This window comes from Salvelinus namaycush, chromosome 24 (genome assembly GCF_016432855.1).
Source record: "Salvelinus namaycush isolate Seneca chromosome 24, SaNama_1.0, whole genome shotgun sequence".
Lineage (NCBI taxonomy): Eukaryota > Metazoa > Chordata > Actinopteri > Salmoniformes > Salmonidae > Salvelinus > Salvelinus namaycush.
In genome coordinates, this window is record NC_052330.1 from 26,452,419 (window position 1) to 26,469,591 (window position 17,173).

The following is a 17,173-nucleotide window of genomic DNA, read 5'->3' on the forward strand; positions in this document are numbered from 1 at the left end:
TACACCAACCTACCCCCCCCCCCCCCACACACACACATATACACCAGCCACCCACACACACACACACATATACACCAAACCCCCCCCCCCCCCCCCCACACACACATATACACCAGCCACCCACACACACACACACATATACACCAAACCCCCCCCCCCCCCCACACACACATTTTGTTTCACCCTGCAGTTGTTTTTCTTTTGATCTCTTCATACTCTCACTGCTAGCTACACCATTAGCAAGAAGCCTAAAGGATTGCAGTGATTTATGCAGGCAATCATTTGCTTCCTCCGATCTGACAGTTTGATTCATTTAATAACCTTGCTGGACTGATTATCAGTTAAGCCCAGTCAATCTGAGGGGAGCTCTATTGACAAATGCTGTACTGATCTTATTGAAAGGATTCATAACAAATGAGTTACAAACGGACGGTAGCCTACGTCTCAATGACTTATTGGTCTCATTGCACCCCAAAAACACACCCCCACACACACACACACCCTTCACAACAAAGGATTAACAACTAATTAGTTACAAATGTCTCAAGACGTATTGGACTCAACATTAATGGAGAATCACGCTTGAGATTGACTCTTGAGGTTTGAAGGAACTCTGCACTCTAGGCTGGTTCTACACATTGGGAGCCCCGTTACTATGTAAAGCACTTTGAGCATCTGAAGAAGTATCCAATCAATCTAATCCATTACAATTATTAATGCATGCTCCGCTGTGACGTGGCTAAAACAGGCTCTGCAGATGCAGCATGACCTTCTTAATGAACCACTGCACTACCAAGGGATGGAATGAAGTAAAGGAATCAAGTATGAAGGGATGGAATGAAGTAAAGGAATCAAATATGAAGGGATGGAGTCAAATAAAGGAGTCAAGTATGAAGGGATGGAGTGAAGTAAAGGAATCAAATAGGAAAGGAAGGAGTCAAATAAAGGAGTCAAGTATGAAGGGATGGAGTGAAGTAAAGGAATCAAATATGAAGGGATGGAGTCAAATAAAGGAGTCAAGTATGAAGGGATGGAGTGAAGTAAAGGAATCAAATATGAAGGGATGGAGTCAAATAAAGGAGTCAAGTATGAAGGGATGGAGTGAAGTAAAGGAATCAAATATGAAGGGATGGAGTCAAATAAAGGAGTCAAGTATGAAGGGATGGAGTGAAGTAAAGGAATCAAATATGAAGGGATGGAGTCAAATAAAGGAGTCAAGTATGAAGGGATGGAGTGAAGTAAAGGAATCAAATATGAAGGGATGGAGTCAAATAAAGGAGTCAAGTATGAAGGGATGGAGTGAAGTAAAGGAATCAAATATGAAGGGATGGAGTCAAATAAAGGAGTCAAGTATGAAGGGATGGAGTGAAGTAAAGGAATCAAATAGGAAAGGAAGGAGTCAAATAAAGGAGTCAAGTATGAAGGGATGGAGTGAAGTAAAGGAATCAAATATGAAGGGATGGAGTCAAATAAAGGAGTCAAATATGAAGGGATGGAGTCAAATAAAGGAGTCAAATATGAAGGGATGGAGTCAAATAAAGGAGTCAAATATGAAGGGATGGAGTCAAATAAAGGAATAAAATATGAAGGGATGGAGTCAAATAAAGGAATAAAATATAAAGGGATGGAGTCAAATAAAGGAGTCAAATATGAAGGGGTGGAGTGAAGGCTTTCGACTCTGTCAATCACTGTATTCTTATCGGCAGACTCAATAGCCTTGGTTTCTCTAATGACTGCCTCGCCTGGTTCACCAACTACTTTGCAGACAGAGTTCAGTGTGTCAAATCGGAGGGCATGTTTTCCGGACCTCTGGCAGTCTCTATGGGGGTACCACAGGGTTCAATTCTCGGGCCGAGTCTTTTCTCTGTATATATCAATGATGTCGCTCTTGCTGCGGGCGATTCCCTGATCCACCTCTATGCAGACGACACCATTCTGTATACTTCTGGCCCTTCCTTGTACACTGTGCTAACTAACCTCCAAACGAGCTTCAATGCCATACAACACTCCTTCCGTGGCCTCCAACTGCTCTTAAAAGCTAGTAAAACCAAATGCATGCTTTTCAACCGTTCGCTGCCCGCACCCGCCCGCCCGACTAGCATCACCACCCTGGACGGTTCCAACCTAGAATATGTGGACATCTATAAATACCTAGGTGTCTGGATAGACTGTAAACTCTCCTTCCAGACTCATATTAAACATCTCCAATCCAAAATCAAATCTAGAATCGGCTTTCTATTTCGCAAAAAAAACTGACTATCCTACCGATCCTCGACTTCGGCGATGTCATCTACAAAATAGCTTCCAACACTCTACTCAGCAAACTGGATGCAGTCTATCACAGTGCCATCCGTTTTGTTACCAAATCACCTTATACCACCCACCACTGCGACCTGTATGCTCTAGTCGGCTGGCCCTCGCTACATATTCGTCGCCAGACCCACTGGCTCCAGGTCATCTATAAGTCTATGCTAGGTTAAGCTCAGCCTTATCTCAGTTCACTGGTCACGATAACAACACCCACCCGTAGCACACGTTCCAGCAGGTATATCTCACTGATCATCCCCAAAGCCAACACCTCATTTGGCCGCCTTTCCTTCCAGTTCTCTGCTGTCAGTGACTGGAACGAATTCCAAAAATCGCTGAAGTTGGAGACTTTTTTTCCCCTCACCAACTTTAAACATCAACTATCTGAGCAGCTAACCGATCGCTGCAGCTGTACATAGTCCATCTGTAAATAGCCCACCCAATCTACCTACATCATCCCCATACTGTTTTTATTTTATTTACTTTTCTGCTCTTTTGCACACCAGTATCTCTACTTGCACATCATCATCTGCTCATTTATCACTCCAGTGTTAATCTGCTAAATTGTAATTATTCGCTCCTATGGCCTATTTATTGCCTACCTCCTCATGCCTTTTGCACACACTGTATATAGACTTTCTTTTTTCTACTGTCATTGACTTGTTTATTGTGTTATTGGCTTGTTTATTGTTTACTCCATGTGTAACTCTGTGTTGTTGTCAGTGTCACACTGCTTTGCTTTATCTTGGCCAGGTCGCAGTTGCAAATGAGAACTTGTTCTCAACTAGCCTACCTGGTTAAATAAAGGTGAAATAAAAAATAAAAGTAAAGGAATCAAATATGAAGGGATGGAGTCAAATAAAGGAGTCAAATATGAAGGGATGGAGTCAAATAAAGGAGTCAAATATGAAGGGATGGAGTCAAATAAAGGAATAAAATATGAAGGGATGGAGTCAAATAAAGGAATAAAATATAAAGGGATGGAGTCAAATAAAGGAGTCAAATATGAAGGGATGGAGTCAAATAAAGGAGTCAAATATGAAGGGATGGAGTTGTCGTGTCTACTATCATTAAATTGAAGACTTAGTTTTTATCAAATATTCTCTGTAATTAGTATTACGCGATTAAATTGAATAATCATGTAACTGTAATTAACTAGGAAGTCGGGGCACCAAGGAAAGTATTCAGATTACAAAGTTATAATTTCCCAATATAACCTTTCAGATATTTTCATATCTGATCAATAGTCTTCTGATTAATGATTTATTTATTTTACCTCTCGTTAGTCTCATTCCAAACGTCGTAAATTGTTGGTTATCTGCACGAACCCAGTCTTCACTATGAGTCATCCATACATCAATTGTCTTAAATCATTTATTTATTACTAACTAAGTAATTCACAGAAATGCATAAACAAACAAACAAAGTAAAATGGTTACAAGAAATGATAGGAGAATGTGCCCTAGTGGGCTAAACCGGCATGGCGGCTTGTTAGACCAAAGGGAAGTGGGGGACGACTAAGAATTCACTACAGAGTTAATAATTATAACAATTGAAATGCTAATCCTTTGCACATGAACGCTCACTCATTCGGGAACAATTGCAATCAATATATATATATATATATTTACGCTCAGTGTGTCGTCTTGATCGCTGTTGAAAAGTTAGTTTCTGTTGGAGAGTGTCCGTCCTCTCTCTCTCTCTCTCTCTCTCGTAGGTTAGAGTGGATAGTTCAGAGTGGCATTCATTCGTGTTGTTGTAGAATGGATGTTTCGGTGGTTGTCGTTCTTCGCATTCAATGATACCGAATTCCTAGCTGCAGACTAGTAATTAATATCAAAGACTTGTTGTTATTCTGTCGGTATCGATAGTCTAAGAGTTTAACCACGTGGTATGGTTAAAAGATTCAGCAATGGTCTGCAACCTTTTGTCCTCCCTTGATTGAGAGAATCATGGTCTGCAACCTTTAGCCATCTCGTAATTGAGGTAAGCTCGGTCTGCAACCTTTAGCCATCTCGTAATTGAGGTAAGCTCGGTCTGCAACCTTTAGCCATCTCGTAATTGAGGTAAGCTCGGTCTGGTGATAATTTCTCAAAGTTGGGTTTTATTCGGAAATGCAGAAAGGGGCTGTCCCAGGACGCCTGACCCTAACTGGGCTCAGGGGCGGTCCTCTGATTTAGTTAACTCCAATTCCCTTTTTGAGTTTTCCTTCATTAAACAGTCCAAAATCACATTGTAAAATTGTGTAAACAGTATCATACTCACTCATTCATCCTATACAACAATTAGATGTAAACCCCATATCTGAGGCTATTATATAAACAGCGTTATGGCAATGTGGCCACACCATCTCCCATGAGCGTCCACAAGTTGTAACAAACGGACCAGTTCGTAGCTGGATTCTTCACCGATGTTTTATACTTTCTCCGGAACATGAAATTTGTTCGTACCTCAAGTTCTGTGAGGTGGAAGAAATCCCTTTGTTCTCTATGAAAGTGTACCCTCTGCTATACTGCGTGGCCATGTGGCAGGGTCTTCTACTCAGGAATTTACGACCTCTCTGACCACAGCAGCGTAGTTGTAGGGGGCAGGGAGAGGCAGGGAGAGGCGGATGGGGCTTGCTGTACCCAAATAGACCAACGGCATGACAGAGTCAAATAAAGGAATAAAATATGAAGGGATGGAGTCAAATAAAGGAGTCAAATATGAAGGGATGGAGTCAAATAAAGGAGTCAAATATGAAGGGATGGAGAGAAATATGATCAATATGAGGTGGTGTGTATAATGGACATACACTGACCTATGTTCAAAGATTGACACTCTCTCTCACACACACACATTTATTCATACACATATAAACCATCACATAAACACAGTCACAAACGCAAAATAACATACACAGACACATTTTTAACACGCTCAAATACACACACACACACACACAAGGTGTTATTCCATTGGTCGTGCTTGCAGATATGGGGAGATTGCGAACAATTATTCCAGTCTGATATTAACATGCAAGCGGTAGGTCACGTTCTGAAATACTATATTCTATTGTCATATTTACAATGTGTACGAGTTCACTATGTACATGTCCTGGGATGTGTATATACAGTGCCTTCAAAAAGTCTCAATTTATTCCACATTTTGTTGTGTTACAGGCTGAATTCAAAATGTATTAAATTGAGAGTTGTTCTCACCCATCTACACGCAATACCCCATAATGACAAAGTGATAACATGTGTTTAGAAATGTTTGCAAATATATTGAAAATGAAATACAGAAATATTTTATTTACGTAAGTATTCCATCAGGCAATACTCAAATCCTACAACCCCAACCCGAGCACATCGTTCTGCCACCTCTGGTCTCATGGCCCTCCCACCCCTACGGGAGGGAAGCCCCTGCTCAGCCCAGTCCAAGCTCTTCTCTGTCCTGGCACCCCAATAGTGGAACCAACTTCCCCCTGAAGCTAGGACAGCAGAATCCCGCCCATCTTCTGAAAGCTCTTGAAACCCTACCTCTTCAAAGAATATTAAATAATCCCCCTCTTCACCTCAACCCCCCTTCTAGCTCTGACTTTGCTGATAACCACTTTATTGAGGGTGTCCACCCTAGCTATCTTAAGATCAATGCACTCTGGATAAGAGCGTCTGCTAAATGACTCAAATGTAAATAAGTCTCTAAGAGCTTTCCACACTTGGTTTGTGCAACATTTGCCCATTATTCTTTACAAAATTCTTCAAGCTGTGTCAAGTAGGTTGTTGATCATTGCTAGACAACCATTTTCAGGTCTTGCCATAGATTTTTAAGTAGATTTAACTCAAAACTGTAATTCGACCGGGAACATTCACTGTCTTCGTGGTAAGCAACTCCAGTTTAGATTTGGCCCTAGTCCTTAACGATTACAAGCATACTGTACCCATAACATGATGCAGCCACCACTATGCTTGAAATTATGAAGAGTGGTACTCAGTAATGTCTTGTGTTGGTTTTGACCCGAACATAACACTTTGTATTTGGAACAAAAAGTGAATTGCTATTTTTTGCAGTATTACAGGATGCATGTTTTGGAATATTTTTATTCTGTACAGGCTTCGTTCTTTTCACTCTGTCAGTTAGGTTAGTATTGTGGAGTAACTACAGCATTGTTGATCCATCCTCAGTTTTCTCCTATCACAACCATTAAACTCTGTAACTATTTTAAAGTCACCATTGGCCTCATGGTGAAATCCCTGAGTGGTTTCCTTCATCCGCCTGTATCTCTGTAGTGACTGGGTGTATTGATACACCATCCAAAGTGTAATGAATAACTTCACCATGCTCAAAGGGATATTTAATGTCTGATTTTATTTATTTATCCTTCTACCAATATGTGCCCTTCTTTGTGGCATTGGAAAACCTCCCCGGTCTTTGTGGTTTCATCTGTGTTTGAAAATCACTGCTCGGCTCACTCTGTGGGGTACAGAGATGAGGTAGTCATTCAGAAATCATGTTAAACCCTTTTACTGCACACAGAGTGTGCTTTTTATTTTTAATTAATTTGTAAAAATGTCTAAAAACATAATTGCACTTTGACATTATGGGGTATTGTGTGTAGGCCACTGACCAAAAATATAAATGTAATCAATTTTAAAATGAGGCTGTAACAAAGCAATATGTGTAAAAAGTCAAGGGGTGTGAATACTTTCTGAAGGAACTGTATGTGTATGGCACCTGTTAGATATTGGGGGCTTCCTGGTATGTGCCAGTTAGCTACCATGCTCGAGATGTAATGGTCACATGTCTTGCAATGTCTTGCACATTACTTTAATTTTATTTAACCTTTATTTAACTAGGCGAGTCAGTTAAGAACAAATTCTTATTTACAATGACGGCCTACCCCAGCCAAGGAAGCACACAAGTAAGCACATCTAATGTGCTTCCTTGTTTCTATCGTCAGGTACTTCCATGTATTGTATTTTGTACTATTTTTGTCATTGTTATGTTTGATTACAAAATGCAGTCTGATATTGAAATGCAAATGACGAATCACAAATGTACAGCCATCAACATACTGTTGTCCTGCACATCTAATGTGCTTCCTTGTATTTAGGGTAGGCTGTCATTGGAAATAAGAATTTGTTCTTAAAGGACTCTGGTGAATACAGACAAGCTCAAATTTCTGACTTCCTGTTTTGATTTCAACTCAGGATTTTGCCTGCCAATATGAGTTATGTTAATCTCACAGACATAATTCAAACAGTTTTAGAAACTTTGGAGTGTTTTCTATCCAATACTAATAATAATATGCAAATATTAGGAACTATGACTAAGGAGCAGGCCGTTTGAAATGGGCACCTTTCATCCAAGCTACTCAATACTGCCCCTGCAGCCATAAGAAGTTAACTTCTTATGGCTGCAATCCCGTCACAGGGATCGATATGACAGCAGCCAGTGACAGTGCAGGGCGCCAAATTCAAAAAACAGAAATCTCATAATTAAAATTCCTCAAACATACATGTGTTTTATATCATTTTAAAGGTAATATTGTTGTTAATCCCACCAAAGTGTCTGATTTCAAATAGGCTTTTCAGCGAAAGCACTACAAACGATTATGTTAGGTCACCACAAAACCACAATAAGCACAGCCATTTTTCCAGCGAAAGATAGCTTTCACAAAAAACAGAAATAGAGATAAAATGAATCACTAACCTTTGATTATCTTCACCAGATGACACTCATAGGACTTCATGTTACACAATACATGCATGTTTTGTTTGATAATGTTCATATTTAGAACAAAAAATCTGAGTTTACATTGGCGCGTTACATTCACCCTTTCCAAAAACATCAAGTGATTTTGCATAGCCACATCGTTTCAACAGAAATACTCATCATAAATGTAGATGATAATACAAGTTATACACATGGAATTATAGATATACCTCTCCTTAATGCAACCGCTGTGTCAGATTTCAAAAAACCTTACGGAAAAATAAACCATGCAGTAATCTGAGACGGAGCTCAGAACAATAGCCAAATTAGCCGCCATGTTGGACTCAACAGAAACCAGAAAATACATGATAAATGTTTCCTTACCTTTGATGAACTTCATCAGAATGCAGTCCTAGGAATCCCAGGTCCACAATAAATGCTTGATTTGTTCGATAATGTCCGTTATTTATGTCAAATTAGCTACTTTCGAATTGTTTAGCAAACACCCTAACCAAAGTCTCAAAGCGCGTCTACTATAACGTGACGAAATGTCCAAAAGTTCCGTTACAGTCAGTAGAAACATGTCAAACGATGTACTGAATCAATCTTTAGAATCTTGTTAACATACATCTTGAATAACGTTCCAACCGGAGAATTACATCGACTTCAATTGACCGATGGAATGGAGCTCCCTCTCACATGAACACGTCAGTTCAATGCGTGGGCACCTCATGGAAGTGATTACTTATTCCTGTCTCCTTCGACCCCAATTCACATTGGAGTCATCAGACAAAGTTCTATTGACTGTTGACATCTAGTGGAAGCCGTAGGAAGTGAAAACCCATCCATATCTCTCTGTATTTTCAATGAGAGCTTGGTTGAAAATCTGGCACCCCCAGAAAATATCCAAACAGGAAGTGGAACTTCTCAGGTTTTTGCCTGCCATATGAGTTCTGTTATACTCACAGACATAATTCTAACAGTTTTAGAAACTTCAGAGTGTTTTCTATCCAATACTAATAATAATATGCATATATTAGTAACTGGGACTGAGGAGCAGGCCGTTTACTCTGGGCACCTTTCATCCAAGCTACTCAATACTGCCCCTTCAGCCATAAGAACTGACTTGCCTAGTTAAATAAAGGTTAAATAAAAAAATGTAAATAATGTAAATAATAATGTATTGACAGAATAAACACCAAGCAACTGGGATCGCTGACTGGACAGTCCTTTATTTAAAAACTCAAAGCAAGAGAGTTATGAAGTACGATCACATCTGTTACACTGGTGCCGAGACCAATCTTCTTGTCTTTGCTGGACATCTGTTACACCTGGGAATGATTTTCCCATAATTAATCTCCATCTACTCCAGGCGTTTTCTGTCCCACCCCACCATCTTGCCGCTCCACTAGTCAACAAGGCTAGCCACCTGCAGGACTGCTGCTAGGACATGACAATTACACTATCCTTAAAACATGGTTGAATGTTTTTCCTGGTTAGCCGGAGTGCCAGTCTTTTGGTGCTATCATGCCGATTCCTTGTCACTCAGCTTGACAAGGACAGCGACAGAGTTGGCAAAAGCACAAACAGGTTTGGCACCAGGCTAGTTTCACCTGGGTGCAAAGAGGGGGAAAAATGAAAAGAAACTCCAGCACACTTGACATTCTTCAAAACAACGTTTGGGTCAATAGTTCCTCAGGTGTGTCCAGGTCTTAAACCTTCAAGTAAACCTTGAGGGGTTTTGACCCAAACTTTAGTTTGAGATCCACATGGTGGATCGTACAAGAAATCTGGTGTGCTGGAGTTTCTTCTTCAATGACTTCTAGAACTCTTACTTCTAATCCTCAGATACCTTCACGCTCCGGTAAATTCTAATGTTCTTCTTATAATGAACTACATTACAGAGACTCAGTGTGAAGAGAAGACGTCAGCTGTGTGAGGTCTGGAGGTTAACAGATGTAGTCGCTGTAGCCACTTACACGGCGGTGTATAAATGGATAATGAGGGAATGTAAATGTATCATCAGATGAGGATTAGAGAAACAGATAGATGTTTGGGATTATCAAGTATGAGAACAGGAGTCAGGAGAAGGAATAGGTCAGAAGACAGCTTGCAGACAGACACTCTCTCTCTGTTTTGATGCTCAGAACTGTGTGTGTGTCAGTGGGCAGGCAGGCGTCTGTTTGCGCATGGGCAGAGACAAACGTGTCTGCATGAGTGTGTGCTTTTGTGTGTGTGTGGTGGTCATGTGTGTGTTTGGTTTTACTATCCTTGTGGGGACCAGAAGTCCTCACACGATAGTAAAACAAGGAACAGTCAGGACATTTTGCTGGTCCCCAAAAGGAAAAATGCTATTTTAGGCTTCTGGGTTAAATTTGGGTTTAGGGGAATACAATTAGGGTTAGGGTTAGAATTAGGATTAGGTGTTAAGGTTAGGGTTAGGTTTAGGGTTTGGTGTTACGGAAAATAGGATTTTGAATGGGAATCAAGTAAAACAGAGCTGTGTGTGTGTGTGTGTGTGTGTGTGTGTGTGTGTGTGTGTGTGTGTGTGTGTGTGTGTGTGTGTGTGTGTGTGTGTGTGTGTGTGTGTGTGTGTGTGTGTGTGTGTGTGTGTGTGTGTGTGTGTGTGTGTGTGTGTGTGTGTGTGTGTGTGTGTGTGTGACAGGTAAGGGTTTGCGACAGTCCAGGGAGCAAGGAAGGCCGTCCCTTCAGGCTGCATCACCCTGCTAAGAGGACCACTTCCCCTGTACTGAATATTTAAAATGACTGAGCACTGTGTTCCCACGCTACAGCTGTCAGCAAGCAACAGACACCCTTATTCCCAGGCACACCTCCCAACACACACCAATCTCTTTCTCTCTCTCTTTTCCTCGCAAATACACACACAGAGAAATAGGCTTGAAGGGGTAATACACACACATAGGCTTGAAGGGGTAATACTGCCCCCCACTTGGCTCTAAATCTCCCATCGCCGTGGCAACAGGACCCTCAGGCACACCGCCAACTGCTCCCATAATGCACCAGCGCAAATTAAATCTCAGGGCTGTTCCCTCTCTCCTCTCTCTCTCTCTCTCTCTCTCTCTCTCTCTCTCTCTCTCTCTCTCTCTCTCTCTCTCTCTCTCTCTCTCTCTCTCTCTCTCTCGTTCTCTTCCTCTCTCTCTCTCTCTCTCTCTCTCTCTCTCAACAACACACAGTCAGCTGTAGAGGTATGGAAATGAACTTGTCTTATCCTGTTCCATCTACAAGTTGCATACAAAACAATATCAAAAGGCTCCGCTGTTCAAACAACAACAATCCATCAATGAAATATGCATTTGATTTTCTGACGCGTCTTGATGTGTCTCAACACCAAACCCTTCTCATCTCATCTATCAGAGTCCCATCGCTACCTAGGGGCACTTTGCTGTTCTATGTTTTAGCAAATTGAAAGTGATTTTTCAATCCACTGATTGATGACGTGGCTACCATTTTAAACATCTAAGTGCGGCAAGATTGATTGGTCATATAAATCAGCACTTTTCAGCCTATCGATCTTGCGGTCGATCGATCGGTCTCTGGTCTCCACCCACTGCTGTGCAGCACAACTCTCCCTCTGTGTGTCTGTCTGTGTATAGTACAAGCAGAAATCTGTTTAGGATGCTTTCAGCGGAGGATGAGGTTTGCATTCATTTGCAGAGTGCTACTTTACTGTATTTCTGCAAAGCACCTGCATATAGTATACTGTCTCTTTATCTATCAGTATGCTGTACAGTACATGTAGACAGAAGACGTTTCTCTGAAGGATGTCTGCCTTGGCCTCAAGATGATTCCAGAAAATTCTAGCAATAATGGCTTGATCTAGTTGAAACAACATTCTATGCAGCCTCATCTAACTTTGGCATATGCTTCATGAAGAATGGAAGAACTTTGCTCTTAGCACGTCTGAGAGACTGTAGGCGTGAGATGTTTCTACAACCATCCATCTCCTCTCTTTACACTACAGTAATCAGTAGGGAATTAAACTTATATTAGACAACCTTTCCAAGAAGTAAGGCCTGTCTTTGTATTTGGCAAAAAAACGTCACGGCTGTAGTCGTTCCTCAGACATTGTTTGTTACAAAGTGTTTGTGTGTGTGTGTGTATGTGTGCCTGTGTATGTGTATGTGTTTTACCTATTTTTCAGACAGTGTGTGCTCAGTATTTACACCCAGGTGATTTGATTGGAGGGTGTCAGGGACATGTAGGGGACATTTATCAGTGTGACACAGCACGGAATGCTTTTTGTTTGATTGGGTAAATTTGCTTCCGCGGCAAAATGCTTTACAGACTATTTTTATTGTGTTAATTAAGCTAGCGGAACCACTTTGTAAGCTGCCCTGATATCAGAGGGGAGAGAAATATCATTGTTATTTGTTTCTGCTGCCTTGGAGGCAGAGCCCAGTCGTTCTGTGCCATTACATGGTTTACATTGTGATGAATGGTTGTCTGTATGTTTCTATGTCATTTAAAATGTGTATTTACACTGCAGCAGACAAGCATCTTTACTGAATGCAGAGGCATCATATAAACCATTTCACTGGTCATACAACTGGGAGCAACTGGGTATTGAACACAGGTATTTTGCCCCACGACCGTGTTATCCAACTGAGCTAAAGCCTATAGGAATAACTTTTAAGAGGTAACATGTATTATTGTCTCAAAAATAGTATGGGACAAATTTTACAGTGTCATGAAAGGTTACTTATGACAAAAGCATGGTTTACCCAACATCTGGTGCTATACAGACCCAGTGTCTCTCAACCTCTGGTACTATACAGACCCAGTGTCTCACAACCTCTGGTGCTATACAGACCCAGTGTCTCACAACCTCTGGTGCTATACAGACCCAGTGTCTCTCAACCTCTGGTGCTATACAGACCCAGTGTCTCACAATATCTGGTGCTATACAGACCCAGTGTCTCTCAACCTCTGGTGCTATACAGACCCAGTGTCTCACATCTGGTGCTATACAGACCCAGTGTCTCTCAACCTCTGGTGCTATACAGACCCAGTGTCTCACAACCTCTGGTGCTATACAGACCCAGTGTCTCTCAACCTCTGGTGCTATACAGACCCAGTGTCTCACAACCTCTGGTGCTATACAGACCCAGTGTCTCTCAACCTCTGGTGCTATACAGACCCAGTGTCTCACAACCTCTGGTGCTATACAGACCCAGTGTCTCACAACCTCTGGTCAATCCACAGATGACATAATATAGGAGATACATTTACCACATGCAGCCATTCATAACAACATGCAGTACATTCATAACAATATACAGTACATTCATAACAACATGCAGTACATTCATAACAACATGCAGTACATTCATAACAATATACAGTACATTCATAACAACATGCAGTACATTCATAACAATATACAGTACATTCATAACAACATGCAGTACATTCATCACAACATGCAGTACATTCATAACAATATACAGTACATTCATAACAACATGCAGTACATTCATCACAATATACAGTACATTCATAACAACATGCAGTACATTCATAACAACATGCAGTACATTCATAACAACATGCAGTACATTCATAACAACATGCAGTACATTCATAACAACATGCAGTACATTCATAACAATATACAGTACATTCATAACAACATGCAGTACATTCATAACAACATGCAGTACATTCATAACAACATGCAGTACATTCATAACAACATGCAGTACATTCATAACAACATGCAGTACATTCATAACAATATACAGTACATTCATAACAACATGCAGTACATTCATAACAACATTCAGTACATTCATAACAATATACAGTACATTCATAACAACATGCAGTACATTCATAACAACATGCAGTACATTCATAACAATATACAGTACATTCATAACAACATGCAGTACATTCATAACAACATGCAGTACATTCATAACAATATACAGTACATTCATAACAACATGCAGTACATTCATAACAACATACAGTACATTCATAACAACATGCAGTACATTCATAACAACATGCAGTACATTCATAACAACATGCAGTACATTCATAACAACATGCAGTACATTCATCACAACATGCAGTACATTCGTAACAACATGCAGTACATTCATCACAACATGCAGTACATTCATCACAACATGCAGTACATTCATCACAACATGCAGTACATTCATAACAACATACAGTACATTCATAACAACATGCAGTACATTCATAACAACATGCAGTACATTCATAACAATATACAGTACATTCATCACAACATGCAGTACATTCGTAACAACATGCAGTACATTCATCACAACATGCAGTACATTCATCACAACATGCAGTACATTCATCACAACATGCAGTACATTCATCACAACATGCAGTACATTCATCACAACATGCAGTACATTCATCACAACATGCAGTACATTCATAACAACATTAAGCCATAACTTGAACATTAATGACAATGATTCATAAAGCCTGCCCCAAGTAATGTAATGGTATGGTTGGTGACAGCTTGGTGTGTGTGTGTGTGTGTGTGTGTGTGTGTGTGTGTGTGTGTGTGTGTGTGTGTGTGTGTGTGTGTGTGTGTGTGTGTGTGTGTGTGTGTGTGTGTGTGTGTGTGTGTGTGTGTGTGTGTGTGTGTTCAAATGTGCAAGTCACTGTGTGCGTGTCTATGTGTGACATCATAGCTGACGTTACGAGAAGCCGCTCTATGATGCTGAACCGCCAGGTCCCAATGGACTGATGATGATGATGTGTTGCTAATCTCCATTCTGTCAGCTCTCCATTCTGTCAACATGTCTTCCCCAAACCTGCCACTCAGTCTCTCATACAGGGAAACACAGACGTTTCCTGTTGCAGTGTAATGGTGATAACTGAGGGCCCTTTGCATTGTAGCCTGTGGGGACATGTCCAGTAACACACCTCATTAATCATTTAGAGAAGCAACCACCTGGAATATACTGGGATACCATGATACAACAACACGCAAGTGCTCCCACACACACTCACAGCTCTGTGGCTCTTCCATCTTGAAGAGCTGATCATTTCGGACCAAATTGGTCTAATGTGTTACCTAGACAACCACAGGCTCCACATTCTCAGGACGTCAAATCGTCATCTGGTTGGTTGATTAGTTTGTTGATGTCATTTCAGAGGTGCCAGACAGTGGGAGTCATATCTTCCTGATACTTCCTGGATTTGGACTTACAGAGAGTCACAAAGTCAAAGATCAGGGAGGGTGGATTGTGGGGATTGTTGTGAAGCTTCAAGACTGCTAGAGCTGCCGTGGTTGTAATACTGTATTTGTGAAATGCATGAAGCCATGTGTACGATGTGGGCGAGGGAATGGATACAGTATTACAACTATGGGGAAGTTGTTGTGGAATTGACAAGTTACTTACCTGCTGTGTTATTGTGTCTCTGTATCTAAATAGGACATGAAGCTGCGAGAGCTTCTGGACGTGAGCACCCTGGTGGGGAAGATGGAGAACAGGATGCTGACGGTGGTGAGCGGACCAGACATGGTCAACATCACATATCTCAACTTCATGGCCTTCCAGGAGGAGATCGCCAAGGTAAATACACATTAATAACACCTCTATGAAACATGAATAAGGTATTTAGTACACATGATTAAGGGCTTTATTAAACATGAATAAAGGATTTATTATGGGTATAGTTGATTTAGTTGATATTCATTTGACCAGGTAGGGTAAAATATATATATACACTGCTCAAAAAAATAAAGGGAACACTTAAACAACACAATGTAACTCCAAGTCAATCACACTTCTGTGAAATCAAACTGTCCACTTAGGAAGCAACACTGATTGACAATACATTTCACATGCTGTTGTGCAAATGGAATAGACAAAAGGTGGAAATTATAGGCAATTAGCAAGACACCCCCAATAAAGGAGTGGTTCTGCAGGTGGTGACCACAGACCACTTCTCAGTTCCTATACTTCCTGGCTGATGTTTTGGTCACTTTTGAATGCTGGCGGTGCTTTCACTCTAGTGGTAGCATGAGACGGAGTCTACAACCCACACAAGTGGCTCAGGTAGTGCAGCTCATCCAGGATGGCACATCAATGCGAGCTGTGGCAAGAAGGTTTGCTGTGTCTGTCAGCGTAGTGTCCAGAGCATGGAGGCGCTACCAGGAGACAGGCCAGTACATCAGGAGACGTGGAGGAGGCCGTAGGAGGGCAAAAACCCAGCAGCAGGACCGCTACCTCCGCCTTTGTGCAAGGAGGAGCACTGCCAGAGCCCTGCAAAATGACCTCCAGCAGGCCACAAATGTGCATGTGTCAGCATATGGTCTCACAAGGGGTCTGAGGATCTCATCTCGGTACCTAATGGCAGTCAGGCTACCTCTGGCGAGCACATGGAGGGCTGTGCGGCCCCACAAAGAAATGCCACCCCACACCACGACTGACCCACCGCCAAACCGGTCATGCTGGAGGATGTTGCAGGCAGCAGAACGTTTTCCACGGCGTCTCCAGACTCTGTCACGTCTGTCACATGTGCTCATGTGCTCAGTGTGAACCTGCTTTCATCTGTGAAGAGCACAGGGCGCCAGTGGCGAATTTGCCAATCTTGGTGTTCTCTGGCAAATGCCAAACGTCCTGCACGGTGTTGGGCTGTAAGCACAACCCCCACCTGTGGACGTCGGGCCCTCATACCACCCTCATGGAGTCTGTTTCTGACCGTTTGAGCAGACACATGCACATTTGTGGCCTGCTGGAGGTCATTTTGCAGGGCTCTGGCAGTGCTCCTCCTTGCACAAAGGCGGAGGTAGCGGTCCTGCTGCTGGGTTGTTGCCCTCCTACGGCCTCCTCCACGTCTCCTGATGTACTGGCCTGTCTCCTGGTAGCGCCTCCATGCTCTGGACACTACGCTGACAGACACAGCAAACCTTCTTGCCACAGCTCGCATTGATGTGCCATCCTGGATGAGCTGCACTACCTGAGCCACTTGTGTGGGTTGTAGACTCCGTCTCATGCTACCACTAGAGTGAAAGCACCGCCAGCATTCAAAAGTGACCAAAACATCAGCCAGGAAGCATAGGAACTGAGAAGTGGTCTGTGGTCACCACCTGCAGAACCAGTCCTTTATTGGGGGTGTCTTGCTAATTGCCTATAATTTCCACCTT

At 41.8% G+C, this 17,173-nt stretch overlaps 1 protein-coding gene across 1 annotated transcript in view; it reads left to right on the forward strand.

Moving 5' to 3' along the window:
- Nucleotides 1-15,458: 15,458 nt before the first annotated feature.
- Nucleotides 15,459-17,173, forward strand: part of LOC120019373 (1-phosphatidylinositol 4,5-bisphosphate phosphodiesterase beta-1-like) — an 81,121-nt gene continuing 79,406 nt past the window's right edge. The window contains exon 1 of the mRNA XM_038962663.1: nt 15,459-15,596. Coding sequence (XP_038818591.1) covers nt 15,459-15,596 — 138 coding nt within the window. The remainder of the gene's footprint in view (nt 15,597-17,173) is intronic.